This window comes from Callithrix jacchus, chromosome 2 (assembly GCF_049354715.1).
Source record: "Callithrix jacchus isolate 240 chromosome 2, calJac240_pri, whole genome shotgun sequence".
Lineage (NCBI taxonomy): Eukaryota > Metazoa > Chordata > Mammalia > Primates > Cebidae > Callithrix > Callithrix jacchus.
Window position 1 is genome coordinate 72254121 of NC_133503.1, and position 19101 is coordinate 72273221.

The 19101-nt window shown below is 42.3% G+C and overlaps 1 protein-coding gene across 6 annotated transcripts in view; it reads left to right on the forward strand.

Moving 5' to 3' along the window:
* Window positions 1–19101, forward strand: part of CNOT6 (CCR4-NOT transcription complex subunit 6) — an 83825-nt gene that overhangs the window by 14675 nt on the left and 50049 nt on the right. For all 6 annotated transcript variants that reach the window (XR_004739600.3, XM_035290784.3, XM_035290786.3 and 3 more), the window contains one exon: window positions 18685–18798. Coding sequence is in view for 5 of the 6 variants with exons in the window: in XM_035290784.3 (XP_035146675.1) it covers window positions 18687–18798 (112 nt within the window). In the remaining variant the exon portion in view is untranslated. The remainder of the gene's footprint in view (window positions 1–18684; window positions 18799–19101) is intronic.

The window sequence follows — 19101 nt, forward strand, 5'->3', positions numbered from 1 at the left end:
GGTTTTTCTATTTCCAAGGGTATTGAGATGAACAAGATACAGTTTTAGGGGCCCAGTGAGGTGGCTCACATCTGGACTCCTAACCCTTTGGGAGGCCCAGGTGGTCAGATTACCTCAGGTCAGGAGTTCGAGACCAGCCTGGCCAACAAAGTGAAATCTCATCTCTACTAAAATACAAAAAATTAGCCAGGCATGGTGTTGTGTGCCTGTAATCCCAATACTTGGGAGGCTGAGGCAGGAGAATGGCTTGAACCTGGGAGGTGGAGTAAGCTGAGATAATGCACTCCAGCCCGGGTGACAGAATGAGATTCTGCCTCAGAAAAAAAAATTTTTTTTTTTTTTAGCTGGGTATGGTGGCCTGCACCTGTAGTTTCAGCTACTTGGGGGCTGAGATGGGAGGATCACTTGAATCTGGGAAGGTTGATGGTGCAGCTAGCCATGACTGTGCTACTGCACTCCAGTCTGGGCAACAGAGTGAGACCCCTATCTGGAAAAAAAAAATTTTTAAAAACGATTTTAAAATTAAAAAAAAAATTGGCCGGGTGCTGTGGCTCACACCTGTAATCCCAGCACTTTGAGAGGCTGAGGTGGGTGGATCACCTGAGGTCAGGAGTTCAAGACCAGTATGACCAACATGGCAAAACCCCATGTCTTAAAGAAAAATAATAAATAAATAAATAAATAATTGTTTTTGAGAGCCAGGGACTCTCTCTGTTGCCCAGGCTGGCCTTGAACTCCTGGACTCAAGCAATCCTCCACCTCAGCTTCCTGAGTAACTGGGATTACAGGCCTGTGCCATTGCCCCTGGCTCCATTTTAACATATCACTATTTTCCTCCTCCTCTTTCCACCAGGAGTATGGCTTGGAACTCATTTCTCTTAATCTGTTTTGAAATTTGTAGACTTTCATTCAGCTCTCTGCTCACTGGAATGTGTGAAATAATGAGGATCTTTGGAAAGATGAGTTATATATTGTGTGTGGGCTTTTTCGTTTTGTTTTGTTTTGTTTTTGAGACAGTCTCACTCTGTCTTCCAGGCTGGAGTGCAGTGGTGCTAACTTGGCTCACTGCAACCTCCACCTCCCAGGTTTAAGCAATGCTCCTGCCTCAGCCTCCCAAGTAGCTGGGACCACAGGTGCATGCCACCACTCCCAGCTAATTTTTGTATTTTTAATAGAGACAGGGTTTCTCTATGTTGGCCAGGCTGGTTTCGAACTCCTAACCTCAGGTGATCCACCTGCCTCAGCCTCCCAAAGTGCTGGGGTTATAGGCGTGAGCCTCCATGCCTGGCTGTTATATTGCATTTTAGTCTATTTCTGAAAGCTGTGAATTTCAGAATGGTCTGTGAAGAATACTCAGCAAAACTCTGCATTACTGTTCAGTCTAATCTTGCTTTGTGTAAGGCGTTCATGGTTCTGATTTTGTGAGAAAACAGCCTGTGAGCTGGTGATCTGCCCGTCTCGGCCTCTGAAAGTGCTGGGATGGCACCCGGCCTTCTTTATTTTTATTTTTTGTAGAGATGGGTCTCCCTATGTTGCCCAGGCTGGTTTTGGAATCTCTGGCTCAAATGATCCTCCCACCTTGGCCTCCAAATGTCCTGAAATTACAGGCTTGAGTCATGCCATATGGCTGAAACTTCCTGATTTCATAGTCAGAAGTCTGCTTCACTGTAATCTCAGCACTTTGGGAGGCCAAGGTTGATGGATCATGAGGTCAGGAGATTGAGACCAGTCTGGCCAACATGGTGAAACCCTGTCTCTACAAAAAAAACACAAAAATTAGCCAGGCATGGTGGTGGGTACTTGTAATCCCAGCTACTCAGGAGGCTGAGGCAGGAGAAGCACTTGAAACTGGAAGGCGGAGGTTGCAGTGAGCTGAGATCACGCCACTGCACTCCAGCCTGGGTGAAAGAGCGAAACTCCATCTCAAAAAAAGAGAAGTCTGCTTCACAAAGAGCTTGTTTTACTGAATTTTGCAGCGTAATTAGAACTTCGCTTTAGGAAGAATAAGTGGTATTTAGGTTAGTTGTAATCCTAAAACCGTAAGTACTGATTAGAAGAGGCCATTGTATTGGCTGAGGAAATGAAAATTAAAGTCCTAAATTAGAGTGGTGGTAGTAAAAAGAGAGTTGTAGTGTGAATGTATGGTTGTGAGATTTTTGTTTGCTTTTCGGTTGCTTAAGCTGTAAGGTCATGCATTTCTTATTTATTCTTCATTCCTAGTACCTGGCAGAGTGCTTGGCACGTAGAAGGTGCTCAATAAATACTTGTTGAAAAATGATTCTGTAGAGAAAGCTTCCTTAAAGAGCATGGTTCTGTATTGAATTGCTTTTGGATTTTTCTTCTGTGAAAACCTCATTTTGGTTGTGAAGGAAAAAAATCAACCACTACATTAGCGTAATTTGCTAGGCATTACACAAGACACTGGGAGACACAAACTGAAGGTGACATACTGTGGTAAACGTGTGGTGTGCATGCAGAGTGGGGAGTACTGAACTTGTTCCTGTGTCATCTGAGTTCCTGTGAAGAGAAAGTAGGAGTTTAGGATGAAGGTTGTCTTGGGTAAAAAGAGATTAGCATGTATTGAAATACTTATGTCTTAAGCTGGGAGCAGTGGCTCACATCTGTAAACCCAGCACTTTGGGAGGCCGAGGTAGGAGGATCCCTTGAGGCCAAGAGTTCCAGACCAGCCTGGGCAACATAGCGATGCCCCATCTCTACAAAAAAATACAAAATGTTAGCTGGGTGTGGTGGTGCTTGAGCCCAGGAGCTTGTGATTGTACCATTGGACTCTAGGCTAGGTGACAGAGTGAGACCTTGTCTCAAAAAAAGTCTTAGAACTAGGTTTCCTTTAATTAGGACATTATTGAGCAGGATATGTCAGAGTGGCTGGAGACAAGTGAGAAACTTAGCTAAGTCGAGGTATTAGAGGACTTTGAGGTTTGGACATTATGTAGGCAGGCAGGCAGGGCCATCTTAAGTTTTAACAGGATAGTGGCATGAGCAGGTGCATATGAGGAAGGTAATCAATGGCAGTGTGGGGAGGTTGTGTAATAGTTGAAATTGAGAAATGAGGAGGGTTTGTATTCACTTTAGTGGAAGTAGATTGGCGTGAAGGTTACGGTCACTGCCTTTTCAAATGTGCCCTAACTTACGATTGCTCTAAGGAGTCTGATTACTCAAAAGGGTCTTTCTGCTGATTGTTTTGTTTCTGCTTATCTCCCTTCTTTTCCTCTGTTGCTCTTTTTTTTTCTCCTTTATGGTTGGGAAAAGAAGTAAAGCACAAAGAATGGAGAAAAAGAAAATGTAAAAAGCATAGTAAAAGAAAAGAGAATTGTCAGATTCAAGATTAAAACATATTTTTTTTTTGAGATCAGGGTCTTACTCTGTCACCCAGGCTGGAGGAACAGTGGCTTGATCTCATCTCACTGCAACCTCCGCTTCCTGGGCTGAAGCCATCCTCCCACCTCAGCCTCCCAAGTAGGCTGAGACTATGGGCACCCCACCACACCTGGCTAAATTTTGTAGAGACAGGATCTTCCATGTTGCCCGGGTTGGTCTCAAATTCCTGGGCTTGGAGTGATTGGCCTGCCCAGGCCTCCCAAAGTGCTGGGAAAATTTAGGATTTTTTTTTGTTTTTGAGATAGAGTCTTGCTCCGTCACCAGGCAGGTGTGCAGTGGCATGATTTCGGCTCACTGCAACCTCCGCCCCTCGGATTCAAGCCGTTCTTCTGCCTCAGCCTCCCGAGTAGCTGGGATTACAGGTGCACGCCACCACGCCCAGCCAATTTTTGTATTTTTAGTAGAGACAGAGTTTCACCATGTTGGCCAGGATGGTCTCAGTCTCTTGACCTCGTGAGTGATCCACCCGCTTTGGTCTCCTGAAATGCTGGGATTACAGGTGTGAGCCACCGCACCCGGCCCCATAGTGCTGGGAAAATTCAGGATTTTATCTTGCCAATTAAGATTGCCTGTAACTCAGTCTCATTTCCTGTGAAGAAAATCTGGCCAACTAAAATAAATAGTTTAATGTCTGAGAGCCTTTTAACAAAAAACCACATTTTTGTACCTGGTCAAAGTAACATCACACAAATCATTAATGTGAACATGAACTAGGTATTAAATGTCTTCACTCATTGTCCATATCTTTTTTTTATGGCTGACTTGTGGGTCCGATGTAGGGACCGGAACATTCATTGCATCTGATTATATTCCTTAATTTTCTTCAAATCTAGATTAGTGCTGACATCAGTTTGTTGAAGGCAGCAGGCCCATTTACCTGCAGAAAGTTTCGCATTCTAATTTTGTCCGATTGCTCCTTTGATGTTATTTGGCCAGTACTTCTAGTTTTCAAATAGAGGTGTAAACATGACTGATGTGTATTTCATTCTGTATCTCATCAAGAGACCCCAATATCTGACTCTTCCCTCATAGTGTTGGTAAGATTGGTGAAGGGGGTAACGATTTATTCTTCCATTAAATATTTTCTACCTTAGGATCAGAAAGCAATCTATGTAGAATCTGTGTAGTAGTGCTTTTTAGCATTTCATTAATGCCATTATTCATCTAATACTTTTAACCCAGTATAATCGTTTCTTTTTTTCCCTAGGGGTTTCACTCCTGTCATCCAGACTGGAGTGCAGTGGTGTGATCACTGCCCACTGTAGCCCTGACTTGCCTGGCTCAGGTGATTCTCCCATCTCAGCCTCCCAGGTAGTTGGGACATCCTACCATGCCCAGCTAATTTTTGTATTTTTAGGAGAGATGAGGTTTTGCTGTGTTTCCCAGCTGATCTTGGACTCATGGGCTCAAGCTGTCTGCTCACCTCACTCAGCCTCCCAAAGTGCTGGGATTACAAGCTGAGCCACTACATTTTTTTTTTGTTTGTTTGTTTTGAGACAGAATTTCGCTCTTGTTACCCAGGCTGGAGTGCGATGGCGCGATCTCGGCTCACCGCAACCTCCGCCTCCTGGGTTCAAGCAATTCACCTGCCTTAGCCTCCCGAGTATCTGGGACTACAGGCATGCACCACCATGCCCAGCTAATTTTTGTATTTTTAGTAGAGACGGGGTTTCACCATGTTGACTGGGATGGTCTCGATCTCTTGACCTCATGATTCACCCGCCTCAGCCTCCCAAAGTGCTAGGATTATAGGCGTGAGCCATTGCGCCCGGCCTGGCTTTCTTTTTTTGAGGTTCTCATAATTTGTATTGATTCAGTGTGTTTTATTCTATTGTAGTTATGATTCTTACTGTTCACATGTCACAGTTTGTCCTGTGAGGACCCCTTCTAGCTGTCTTCTGTATCATGTTGACATGATTATTCCATTAGACTTAGCTTTTTGGCATTGAAAGATGTCCTAGGATCATTTTACACATTTCCTGCCCCTGTCTTGTAATTGGCCATTTTACAAAGAACTTTGCTTCTTGGTATTAGAGCTAGAAATTGAAAATTTAGAAATGCCATTATTTCAGAAGTAATATTGCTTCTACAAAACTTCAGTATATAGAAATAGATTAAATCATGAGTTTATATTCATATTCTCAAGCCAGATTTAGTATTTGTGTGTGTGTGGTGGGGGACAGTTGATGAGGGGAGGGAGAGACAAGGTCTCACTCTCACCCAGGCTGGAGTGCAGTGGTGTGATCATAGCTCACTGTACCCTCAACCTCCCAGGCTCAGGCAGTCATCCTGCCTCTACAGGCATGTGCCACCAAAGGTGGCTGATTTCTTTTTATGTTTTGTAGAGATGAGGAGTCTCTGTTTGTTGCCCAGGCTGGTTTCAAACTTCTGGGCTCAAAGCAGTCCTCCTGCCTGGGCCTCCCAAAGTGCTGGGATTACTAGTGTGAGCCTGGCCAGTGTTTCCATTTAATTTCCTTGATTTATATACACTCTCTTTCTCTGACAATCTTGGTTCCTTTTAATTTATTTTAGTTGTTTAAAAATTTTTTTTTGTAAAGACAAGGTCTCACCATGTTGCCCAGGCTGGTTTCAAACTCCTGGGCTCAAGTGATCCGCCTGCCTTGGCCCACCAAAGTTCTGGGATTACAGACGTGAGCCACCTCACCCAGGTTATCTTTGGTTCCTAAGGTGAAGCTAAAATGAGCTGCTGAGAGACCAACTTTCCAGTGTTTATTCAGGAATAGCAGGGGATTGTAATCAGGAACATACGTGCTTTAAGGGATCATAGGTACATCCAAGGAGGTTTTGGTAAGGGGAAACTTTTAAAGACAAAGAGGAGGTTGAAGTAAGTTGTTTTGAAAGAAAGACTGTTGGCTACAAGGGCTTAGTGCCCCTAACAAGGGGTTAGTGTTGGTTCACTGGTAGAGACAGCTGTGTCAGGCAATTGTGTAAGCAGATTATCTGGGATACTGCCATTTTGAGGGATTCCTTGCATAGTGAGGGGTACATTTTGTTAGAGCTTGACATCAGTCACTCCATTTTGATACTGATAACTTTTTTTTTTTTTTTTGAGACGGAGTTTTGCTCTTGTTACTCAGGCTGGAGTGCAATGGTGCGATCTCAGCTCACCGCAACCTCCGCCTCCTGGGTTCAAGCATTTCTCCTGCCTCAGCCTCCTGAGTAGCTGGAATTACAGGCACGTGCCACCATGCCCAGCTAATTTTTTGTATTTTTAGTAGAGACGGGGTTTCACTATGTTGACCAGGATGGTCTCGATCTGTTGACCTCATGATCCACCTGCCTCGGCCTCCCAAAGTGCTGGGATTACAGGCTTGAGCCACCGCGCCTGGCCTGATACTGATAAATTTTGCACTAATACCATTAATGTTGTAATGAGTACTTATTTAGCAAAAGTTCATGAGTTGTATGTTTTCTTAGTAATTGCTTGTCTGAAAAAAGTCCTTTTATCTGGCCACGTGTTAGAATATAGAATATTTTTAGTTTAGGTAAAATTGACATAAAATGCAATATGCATGTAGACCGTAAATGTATAATTTAAGACTTGATAAATATATATACCCATATAAACCATATACCTATTAATATAGTGAATATTTCCATCACTCGCTATAGGGGCAAAATGTTCTGATTTTTATCTCCACAAATTCATAAAAATGGAATCTCTTGGATCTCTTAATGTGTGCAATTTATTCATATTTGTGTGTATCAGGTCATCAGTTCATTTTTTTTTACTTGATCAGTAGTATTTAGTGGTGTTGATATGTTAACATTTTATTATCCATTTACTTTTTTTTTTCTTTTGAGAATAATCTTGCTCTGTTGCCCAGCTGGAGTGCAGTGGCTCAAACTTGGCTCAACACAACCTCTGCCTCCTGGATTCAAGTGATTGTCCGATTCTCCTGCCTCACCCGCCCCCCCTTTTTCCCCCCACACAACTGGATGTGCCACCACACCTAGTTAATTTTTGTATTGTTAGTAGAGGCAGCGTTTCACCATGTTAGCCAGACTGGTCTTGAACTCCTGACCTCAAGTGATCCGCCCACCTTGGCCTCCCAAAGTGCTGGGATTATAGGCGTGGGCCACCATGTCCAGCCTATCCATTTATTGTTAATGAATATTTGGGTTTTTAGTTTTTGGCAATTATGAATAAAGTTGTTATGAACATTTATATTGTCAACCTGAAATAATAGAAAGGATCATAATCCAGTTTCAAAGAGCTTATTTAAGTGGAAATTTGGGAATGACCATCTGGGAAACATGGAATCTAGAGCACTGGGATCTGGGCTTCAAAGTTAAAAGTTGAGGTCCTGGGTCAGGCGCGGTGGCTCATACCTGTAATCCCAGCACTTTGGGAGGCTGAAGTAGGCAGATCATGAGGTCAGGAGATGGACACCGTCCTGGCCAACATGGTGAAACCCCGTCTGTACTAAAAATACAAAAATTAGCTGGGCATGGTGGTGTGTGCATATACTCCCAGCTACTCAGGAGACTGAGGCAGGAGAATCGCTTGAACCAGAGAGTCGGAGATTGCAGTAAGCCAAGATCGTGCCACTGCACTCCAGCCTGGTGACAGAGTGAGACTCCGTCTCAAAAAAAAAAAAAAAAAAAAAGTTAAGGTCCTGCTTATATAGGCAGAAAAAAGACATTTAATAGGATTACAACATTTTCTTGTCGAGGTTGGTTTATGAGTTACAACAGTTTAATGAGTAACAGATTATTTTCTTTTCCATATAGCTTTTTTTTTTTTTTAAGATGGGGTTTCACCATAATGGCCAGGCTGGTCTTGAACTCCTGACCTCAGGTGATCCGCCCACCTTGGTGGCCTCCCAAAGTGCTGGAATTACAGGCGTGAGCCACCGCACCCCGCCAGCTTTTTTTTTTTTTTCTTTACAACAGTGTGTTTAACATTCCATCTTTTTTTTTTTTTCTTTTTTTGGGAGGCAAAGTCTTGCTCTGTCGCCCAGGCTGGAGTGCAATGGTGCAGTCTCTGCTCATTGCAACTTCCACCTCTTGGGTTAAAGCAATTCTGCCTTAGCCTCCTGAATAACTGCAGACTACAGGCATATGCTGCCATGCCCAGCTAATTTTTTGTATTTTAGTAGAGATGGGGTTTCACCATTTTGCCCGGGCTGGTCTCAAACTCCTGAGCTCAGGCAGTCCACCCACCTTGGCCTCCTAAAGTGCTAGGATTACAAGTGTGAGCCACTGCTCCTCGACACATTCCATCTTAAACAATGTGGTAGTCGTGAATCAGCCTGTGTGTGAGAGAGGAAAGAGGGAAATTAATCTGTAATGAATATCAACAGTTAAGAGGAAGAGGGAAGACATCTTCCCTGGCACTGGTTAGTCATTTACAACATTTTACAGAACAATGTAGGTAAGAAATAAGGTTAATTTATAATCAGAGAACCAAAAGTTACAGCTGCCTAGGTTACAGTTGCCTGCTTAAGTGACTTAGGTCCCGTAATCACATTCTCTTAAGGCTCAAAATATTTAACAAGTTCCAACAGTTTAGATTTTAAATTACTTATTTTCACAATATACATATCTTTTTGGGTATGTGTAGTTTCATTCTTTTGGGTAAATACTCAAAGGTATATATTCTGAGTTACAGGTTGAGTAATTTAAAAAAAAAAAATAATTTCAACTTTTAGATCGGGGGTATGTGTGCAGCTTTGTTACATGGGTATATTGTGTGACATTGAGGTTTGGGACATGAATGATCCCATTGCACAGGTAGTGACCATAGGTAAATTTTTAGCCCTTAGACTCCTTCCCCTCTCCTCCCTCTAATAGTCCCTATTGTTTATTGTTCCCATCTTTGTGTCCATGTGTACTCAGTGTTTAGCTCCCACTTACACAGTATTTGATTTTCTTCTCCTATATTAATTCACTTAGGATAATAGCCTCCAGGTACATCCATGCTGCTGCAAAGGATATGATTTAATTCTTTTTCATGGCCATGTAGTATTTCATGATGTATATGTGCTACATTTTCTTTTTTTTTTCTCTCCCCACTTCTTTGTCTTTCTTTCTTTTTATTTTTTTGAGACGGTCTCCCTCTGTTGCCCAGGCTGGAGTGCAGTGGCACCATCTCAGCTCACTGCAACCTCCACCTCCTGGGTTCAAGTGATTCTCCTGCTTCAGCCTCCCGAGAAGAAGCTGGGATAAAATTTTTTTGTATTTTTAGTAGAGATGGGGTTTCACCATATTGGCCAGGCTGGTCTGGAACTCCTGATCTTGTGTTCCACCTGCCTCGGCCTTCCAAAGTGCTGGGATTGGATTACAAGCGTGAGCCACTGGGCCCGGTCCACTACATTTTCTTTATCCAGTTCACTGTTGATGGCAGCTGGGTTGAATGTCTTTGCTATTACTTTGCTGCATTAAGCATATGAATACATGTACGTACCTTTTTTGTAGAAAGATTTATTTGTTTTCTTTTGGGTATATGCCCAGTAATGGAATTACTGGGTCAAATGGTAGTTCTGTTTTTTTTTGTCCCCCCTTTTTCTTTTTTTTCCTTGCAGATTCATCAGGGTTTTTTTTTTTTTTTTTAGAGACAGGGTCTTGCTATGTTGCCTAGGCTGGAGGGCATTGGCTATTCACAGGCGCGATCCCACTACTGATCAGTAAGGGAGTTTTGACCTGCTTCGTTTCCAGCCTGGGCCGGTTCACCCCTCCTTAGGCAACCTGGTGGTCCCCCGCTCCCGGGAGGTCACCCGCTCCTGGGAGGTCACCATATTGATGCCGAACTTAGTGCGGACACCTGATCGGCATAGCGCACCACAGCCCAGAACTGGGCTCAAGCGATCCTCCCACCTCAGCCTCCTGAGTAGCTGGGAGTACAGGCACGTGCCACCGTGCCCAGCAGGATTTTTTTAAAATTCATTTTTGTCTATCTTTTGGTTATTTATTTATTTATTGAGACAGGGTTTCACTCTGTCACCCACGCTGGAGTGCAGTGGTGTGATCTCAGCTTACTGCAAACTCCACCTCCTAGGCTCACATGATCCTCCCACCTCAGCCTCCCAAGTAGCTGGGACCACAGGTACATGCCACCATACCGGCTAATTTTTGCATTTTTTTTTTTTGTAGAGACAGTGCTTTGCCTTGTTAACCAGGCTGGTCTCAAATTCTTGGGCTCAGGTGATCTGCCTGCCGCAGCCTCCCAAAGCTCTGGGATTACAGTTGTGAGCCACTGGGCCTGGCCTAGTTCTGTTTCTAGTTCTTTGAGAAATCTCCAAACTGCTTTTCACATTGGCTGAATTTACATTCCCACCAACAGTATATAAGTGTTCCCTTTTTTGGGCAGCCTCACCAGCATCTGTTAGTTTTTGTCTTTTTAGTAATAGCCATTCTGACTGGTGTGAGATGGTATCTCATTGTGATTTTGATTTGCATTTTTCTGTTTAGTTATGTTGAACATCTTTTCATGTTTGTCGGCTGCTTGTATGTCTTGGTTTTTGAGACAGGGTCTCACTCTATGGCCCAGGCTGGAGTGCAGTGGTACCATCTCTGCTTACTGTGGCCTTGACCTCTTGGGCTCAAGTGATAGCTCCGTCTTGGTCCCCAAAGTAGACTGAGGTGGGAGAGGGCATGGAAGTGCTGCACCCCTGTGCTATTCCTCGCCCTATATGCAACCCTATCTGTACTTTATCATATCCTTAAACCAGTGAATGTGTTTTCCCATGTTCTATGAGCCGTTCTAACAAATTAATCCAACTTCAGGAGAGAGTGTTGAGAACCCAGAATTGTGTGTAAGAACCTATTACTTGAGTCTGAAGAAGAGAGGGGCAGTATTGTGGGACTGAGCACATAATTTCAGTGGGATCTAACTCCGGGTAGATATTGTCAGGACTGAATTTAGCTATGGGACACTCAGTTGGTATATGCTGGAGAATTGCTTGGTGTGTGGGGAAAAACCTTCACGAACATCTGGTCACAGAAGTGTTCGTGTTAAGTGTGAGAGTAGAGGAAAAATCATGTGTCTTTTCTTTTACAGCAGCTTCTCAGGCACCCCTGTTGTTTTCCCCTTAAATATTCATTTTGAAGTTTAAGTATAGATGGCTTTTCTTTTGCTTATTGGGGTCGGGGAGAGGTGGGGTTGTGGCATACCTGCTGGCCAGGGGCCGTTATGACGGGTGGATTTCGGCTCTGATTTTTATTATTTTGTCATTACCAATCCTTTTCTGAGGGGGAGTACTCAGATGTTTGATTTTCCCCAATTTTCACTGAACATGTTTGATTCCTGACTGAAAAACACCAGAGGCCCTCCCCCTCTCCTAGGTTTCTTTTCACCTCTTGCCTAACCAGAGGAGGTTCAAATATATTTAAGCCCTTTAAATGTAACTTTTTATATTTGACCCTTGTGGGTGTCTTTATTCCAGTTGGTTTTCTTAACTTTTCTTATTTCTTTTTGCTTTACCTCATATTCTGCTGTAGGATACAGTAAAATTCCTGTTCAAAGGTTTAGTCTGTTAACTCCCTTTAAAATTCAAGAGGGAGGCAATTGTTAAATACAATGAGTTCTGGGTTTCTGTTCAAAGAACCAGCATATCAGTATGTTCAGCTTCCCTGTTCTTTGTTCTCCATTTTAAAGTTTAACTTCCTCATTCTTTATGCCTCATTGCCCCTAGTTTCAGTAAACAACCTTCTGCTAGCCTCTGTCACCTGATGTATCACCTGCTCTGTCTTAAGTCATCCTAAGTCACCTGCTCTGTAATGGTTCTTCCTGCTGAAACTACTCATCCCACCCCTCCGACTGGTACCTCAGCTCTCTTTAAAATAGCCAATTGGAATTAGCTTAGACTATGCGGTCCAACCCTAGCCAGTAGGGAAAAGACACAGCAGTAGGGACTAACTGCATTAGGGATTAGACCCCTTCCCCTCCCGTGTCTGGTGTGTTCTCCCCATTGTTCCACCCACAAGACACACCCTTCTATAGAAGTACATAGCCTTGCTGAGAAAACTTTTGCATGAGTGCTATTTTCACTTTGCAGCACTGAGCATTTTACTTCCAACACTGCTAAGTCTCTTATACCCCTCACTGTGATTCCTATCCCCAGCTCCCCCTAACCTCCAGCATTTCTAGAAGTGTGAAGTAAATTGGATTCATGAAGGTTTTTTTCTTCCTCTAGATTCTGGCAAGCATTTGAGGTTTCTGGTATATATATAGGCCGCTTTTAATTTAAATGTTTTTGTATGGTCTTTTCATGGTTTGTAATTCTGCTTTGCACCATTGACTTTCCCAGGATGGTCATAAGTTTTGTATGTTTAAGCTATTTTGTAAATGAATCTGAAAGCATATCTTTCTAATAAATACAAGTAACGTTTTATGTTTGAGTCAAATAATTATTCTAAGATCATGAAAAAGTGCTCTGAGATCTGAAACAGGTAGAGATTTTTGTTGTATTGTGCCGGGATCAGTAGTGGTGTCTGGCATTTAATTAGTAAGATGTTAACTGGTTAGGTGCTATATGCCTGCTGACTCTGACTCTGTCCTAGCTATTAAAAAAAAGTATTCTTTTGTAATTCTCCTTGAAAGTTTTCAGGTTTTTTTTGGGGAATACTTTTGTTATTTTAGATAGTAATCTTAAGTGGCATACTATACTTTTTAGAGAGCAAGAATTACTTGTTGATTTAAAAAGTCTTGGGAAAAATCCTAAATTGCCTGTATTTCTGTATCCTTTCTGTTACCTAGACTTCAATGCTACACTTTGTCAGACTCCCAGAAAAATGGATTGGGTTTTTCTGTGGGCATATGTCCAATCTGCTGTGTTTCTTTTATTCTAGCCTTCTTTTTTTACTTCCTAATTACCAATCTCAGAGATTTGGAAAATAGAGAAGCACTGAAGATCTCTTCAGTGCTTTGGGGATTAGAATAATGAGTATCTTAAATTTTAAGTCAGCTGATCTCATGAAAAACCAAGAAAGGGAGTGATTGAATGCCTAGGCAGAAATCAAGACTGTTTGATGGAATGGCCATAGGTACAGGGCATGGTTTTCAGATTTCTTAGGCCAGTAACACTTCCTGAAGTGTGATCAAACTGAACATTGATTCACACTAAGCTTACATGAGATTGGTAAGTCAGATTTCTGAACTTCAATCGAGAATTCAAATGATTAATAGAACTAAAATACTAATAGCTGGTCAGAGTAATTTCTTATCGTTATTAAATTCTATTTGGGAAAGCTAATGAAGATCAGATAGTAATTTTGTAAGTGGAATCTGGTCAGAAGAGTGGCATTTAGATGATCTTAAGGGATGTTTGTCATCAAGCTCTGGTAGCACAGAACAGAGCATTTTATGTTTTCTAGGTTATTACTGATATATTCATGTCATTCAGAAAGGACATTTCCTTTTCCACATTGTCCTCTAGATAGAATGAACACTTCTTTATGTTTACCTTTCTGTACTGGGTATTTTGTATCAGTCTAAAACCAGCAGTTATTATATTTCTATATTGGAGAAATTAATGTATGAGACCAATTTGTTTTATCTGGCCATTTATATTCTTATTTCAAGCAGCTTTTTAGGATTACTTACCTCCTTCTGTGCTTTAACTATACAGTCAAAACCCATTTCTATGTTTGAAAAGTAGGCCAGGTGCAGTGGCTCATGCCTGTAATCCTAGCACTTTGGGAGGCCGAGCCAGGCGGATCGCAGGAACCCAGGAGTTGGAGATCAGCTTGGGCAACATGGTGAAAACCCATCTCTACAAAAATTAGTCGGGTCTGGTGGTACATGCCTGTAGTCCCAACTACATGGGAAGCTGAGGGGAGGATGTTTTTTGAGTCTGGGAGGTAAAGGCTGTAGTAAGCAGAGATTGTACCATTGCACTCCAGCCTGGGTGACAGAGTAAGACCCTGAGTCAAAAAAAAAAAAAAAGTAGTTCTACTTCCTGTCAGCAGGGAGGCAGCCTAGCATAATTAAATTAGCTTTAACTTTTTTTTTTTTTTTGAAACAGAGTCTTGCTCTGTCACCAGGAGCCAGGCTGGAGTGCAGTGGTGCAATCTCAGCTCACTGCAATCTCCGCTTCCTGGGTTCAAGCAGTTCTGCCTCAGCCTCCCGAGTAGCTGGGACTACAGGTGCCCACCACCAAGCCCAGCTAATTTTTGTATTAGCTGGGATCCGCCCGCCTCGGCCTCCCAAAGTGCTGGGATTACAGGCGTGAGCCACCGCGCCTGGCCATTAGCTTTAACTTTTAATCAGACTCATTCAAAGCCTGACTGTGTTATTTCCTAGCCTTGTAACACTGGGCAAATTGCTTAAACCTTTTTTGAGCTTGTTTTCTGGTAAAATGGAGATAATTGCAACTCTGCAGGAAGAACTAGCAAAAAAACTAAATCTAGGGAGAGAGGAGGAAAATCAAGAAAATAGATATCCTAGGAACTGAGCAGTGTGTTTCAAAGAGGGAGTGATCATCTATATCAAATGATGAACATAAGCAAAAAGAGGTCAGAGAAGTGACCATTGGAAAGAAGAATATAAAATCACTGGGTTTCTTCTTTTTTTAAAAAAGAAATTTGTCAGAGACAGGGTCATGGTTTGTTACCCAGATTGGAGTGCAGTGGCATGATCATGGCTCACTGCAGCTTTGAACTCCTGGGCTCAAGTGATCTTCTCCCCTCAGCATCTCAAAGTACTGGAGTTACAGGCGTAAGCCATTGTGCCTGGCTACTGGGTTTCTTCTTGATAGTTTTTGGTGAAATGTTAAAAACACTTACTCATTTGAATGAGTTTAACTGGGAGGAGGAGAATAGAAGAGAACATAGACAACTCCTGAGGATTGTTTTTGCTATAGAGAGAATGAGAGAAGGGAAGTAGCTGGAGTGAGAAATGAAGTTAAGACATTTTTTTAAATAGAGGAAAGAATACCACATGAATGTGTGCTGAAAGTAAAGATCCAGTAGGGTGGCATAATGTGATGAGAAGAGGGAAGGGATTGTCCTTGAGTAGGCAGAATGATGGGGTGGATAGACGTGCACAAATAGCTTACATGTTAAGGGAAGGGATAGATTGGTATACGTGTGAGTTTGTATCCCCTTCTGTTTCATTGTGAAAATAGAAGTAAGGTCATCAGCTTAGAGGGAGGTTGTAGGAGTAGGTGTTGGAGGTTTGAAGACAGAAGTCATCTAGGAGAAGGGGATAGATTAGGAATTTCCGGTATTATTTCTGGGTAGTATATAGAGTCTGAGGAATTATTGCTGACTGGCTCACTTTAGGCTCACATGGTCATAGGTTTTTCTCCAGCTGTGTTAGCTGCATGGGTATACAGAGTAGGTGGACAATTGGTTAGATCAGGATTATGGTTTAGCCAAAAGAATAAAAGCGAGACAGGAACAAGGGCTTTGAGGGAATATGCATGGGAGTGATGTTTTATTTCACCTAAATATTTTAGAATGTATCATCTATTATGGACAAGGATTAAAAAAAATCACATACAGCCTGGGCGTGGTGGCTCATGCCTGTTATCCCAGAAGTTTGGGAGGCCAAGGCAGGTGGATCGTGAGGTCAGGAGATCGAGACTATCCTGGCTAACATGGTGAAACCCCGTCTCTACTAAAATACAAAAAATTAGCCAGGTGTGGTGGCGCGTGCCTGTAGTCCCAGCTATTCAGGAGGCTGAGGTAGGGTAATCTCTTGAACCCGGGAGGCAGAGGTTGCAGTGAGCTGAGATCGCACCACTGCACTCCAGCCTGGCAGCAGAGCAAAACTGTTTCAAAAAAAAAAAAAAAAAAAAAAAATCACATATAACCATAATACCTTTTTTTTTTTTTTTAAAGACGGGGGGTTTCACCATGTTGGTCAGGTGGTCTTAAACTGCCGACCTCAGGTGATCTGCCTCCTTGGCCTCCACAGTGCTTGGATTACAGGTGTGAGTCACCATGCCCGGCCAATATGTTTTTTTTGAGACAGGGTTCACTGTTGCCCAGGCTGGAGTGCAGGCACATACATCTCACTGCAGCCTCAACCTCCTGGGCTCAAGCAATCCTCCTACCTCAGCTTCCTGAGTTGCTGGACTACAGGTGTATACAACCATGCTTGGCTACTTTTTAATTTTTTTTAGTAAGAGATGGGGCCCAGGCTGGTGCCAGTCTCATAAACTCCTGGGCTCAAGACTCACAGGAGTGCTAGGATTACAGCCATGAGCCACTGTGCTTGAATCACAGTACTTCTTTAATATTAACTAATATTTAGTCCACTTTCAACTTTCTCTGATTTTCAAAATCGGAAAACCCAGGTTTGTTCAATTTGGGACTAAACAAGCTCTGTACATTGCCTTTGATTGCTGTGCCTCTTAAGTCATTTATTCCATATGTTTCATCTTACTCTTCTTTTTTCAGACCATTGATTTGTTCAAGAAATCTGGTCTTTTGTCATTCTTTTATATTCTGCATCTGGCTGACTGTGTTCTTGTATTATTTTTAATTGAAAAAATTTTTAATTGTGGTAAAATTGATAGTTGCTATCATAACCAAGTGTATCATTTGGTAGTATAAAGTTATATTCACATGGTTGTGTCCTGTGGTGTTACTTTAAACATATTCCTCTAGATCTCTTACTTTCTGTAAACTAGTATCAGATCTGGAGAGGCTTGATTTGATTCAGGTTCAGTTTTTGTTGGTGAGGGGTCATGGACATAGGTGATTTATGTGTACTTCTCATAGTGTCTTATTGGGAGGCACGTGATGTTTGGTTGTCCTAATGATGAGACCGATCATTGGATTTAGGTCTTCTAGCTCAGAGGTTCTCAACCCTGGTACTTGTCCATGGCCTGTTAGGAACTGGGCTGCACAGCAGGAGTGAGCGGCAGGTGAGCAAGCATTACTGCCTAGTTCTGCCTCATGTCGTCAGATCAGCAGCAGCATTAGATTCTCATAGGAGTGCAAACCCCTTTGTTAACTGCACATGCAACGGATCTAGGTTGTATGCTCCTTGTGATGCGATCTAACTAATGCATGATCATCTGAAGTGGTACAGTTTTATCCTGAAACTACCCCACCTCACCAAATCCGTGGAAAATTGTCTTCACAAAACTGGTCCATGGGGCCAGAAGGGTAGGGAACTGCTGTTTTAACCTGATCTATCCATTTGAAAATTTTCCACTGATTTTTTTTCCCACTTAATGGTTTTATTAACTATTGATAATCATTGCCATTATTTTATTAGAGATTGTAAACTGATTATTTTCTAATTATGTAACTTTTTGCATTTATTAGCTAGAATTTTGTTAAAAACAATCACTCACCTAGTTTCTGCCAGAAATGTAGGATAATTGTTTGATTCTTTTCTTTTCTTTCTTCTTTTTTTTTGAGACGGAGTTTCACTCTTGTTACCCAGGCTGGAGTGCAATGGTGCGATCTTGGCTCATTGCAACCTCCGCCTCCTGGGTTCAAGTGATTCTCCTGCCTCAGCCTCCTGAGTAGCTGGGACTACAGGCATGCGCCACCATGCCCGGCTAATGTTTGTGTTTTCAGTAGAAACAGGGTTTCACCATGTTGACCAGGATGGTCTCGATCTCTTGACCTCGTGATCCACCTGCCTTGGCTTCCCAAAGTGTTGGATTAAAGGCGTGAGCCACTGCGCCCGGCCGATTCTTTTAATTTACAATTTTCAGGTGACTTAAGTTTTTTGATTTTCAGATAAAATTATGAACTCATGAAATTCATAATGACTCAGTTGCAGTCATTCTTGTGATGTTCGGATTGTCTCATATTTGGCCAGTGGAAGTTTCTTTAAGCTGGCTCCTGTGTCTGCCATAGCTGCACCCTTGTTAGCTTCTCAGCTTGTTTGTATCTGTCTTGTCCTGCACTTGAAATAATCAGTTTCTGCAAGAAGTTCTTTTAGTGGAAGATGGTAGAGATTTTGCATTTATTAGCTAGATTATAATATGGGTGTCCACGTTTAAAAGGTGGTGTGGGCCGGTCATGGTGGCTCACGTCTGTAATCCCAGCACTTTAGGAGGCCGAGGCAGGCGGATCACGAGGTCAGGAGATTGAGACCATCCTGGTTAACATGGTGAAACCCTGTTTCTACTAAAATCCAAAAAATTAGCTGGGCATGGTGGCACGCGCCTGTCGTCCCAGCTGCTTGGGAGGCTGAGGCAGAAGAATCGCTTGTAGAGGTTGCAGTAAGCCGATATCACTCCAGTGCACTCCAGCCTGGGCAATAGAGTGAGGCTCTGTCTTAAAAAAAAAGTGATGTTGTGGCTTTTGTTTATTTGATTTTTTAGAATGCTGATTGGTTTCTTTTTTTAACAGGCATGCCCAAAGAAAAATACGAGCCCCCTGACCCTCGGAGGATGTATACAATTATGTCTACTGAGGAAGCAGCAAATGGAAAGAAATCCCACTGGGCAGAGCTTGAAATAAGTGGTAAGACATGAAAGCATGAATTTAGTATGGAAATTAAGATATGGTAGTAAAGTGAGATAGTGAGATTTCTAATTCCAATACACAAAAGAAACAATGATAATGTTTTACGAATGTAGTACATTTATAAATGATTGTATTTTAGTAACTTACCTTAGAAGTTAGAAGGTTCAATGAAAAGAATATGATTTGAGTCAAAGTTCAAAACCCATTCATTGCATATTTTCTCAGTATTAGTGTCCTCTTACAAAATATATAAATGTAAAATAACAAGGATGAAATGAAAATAACACATGTAAAATGCTA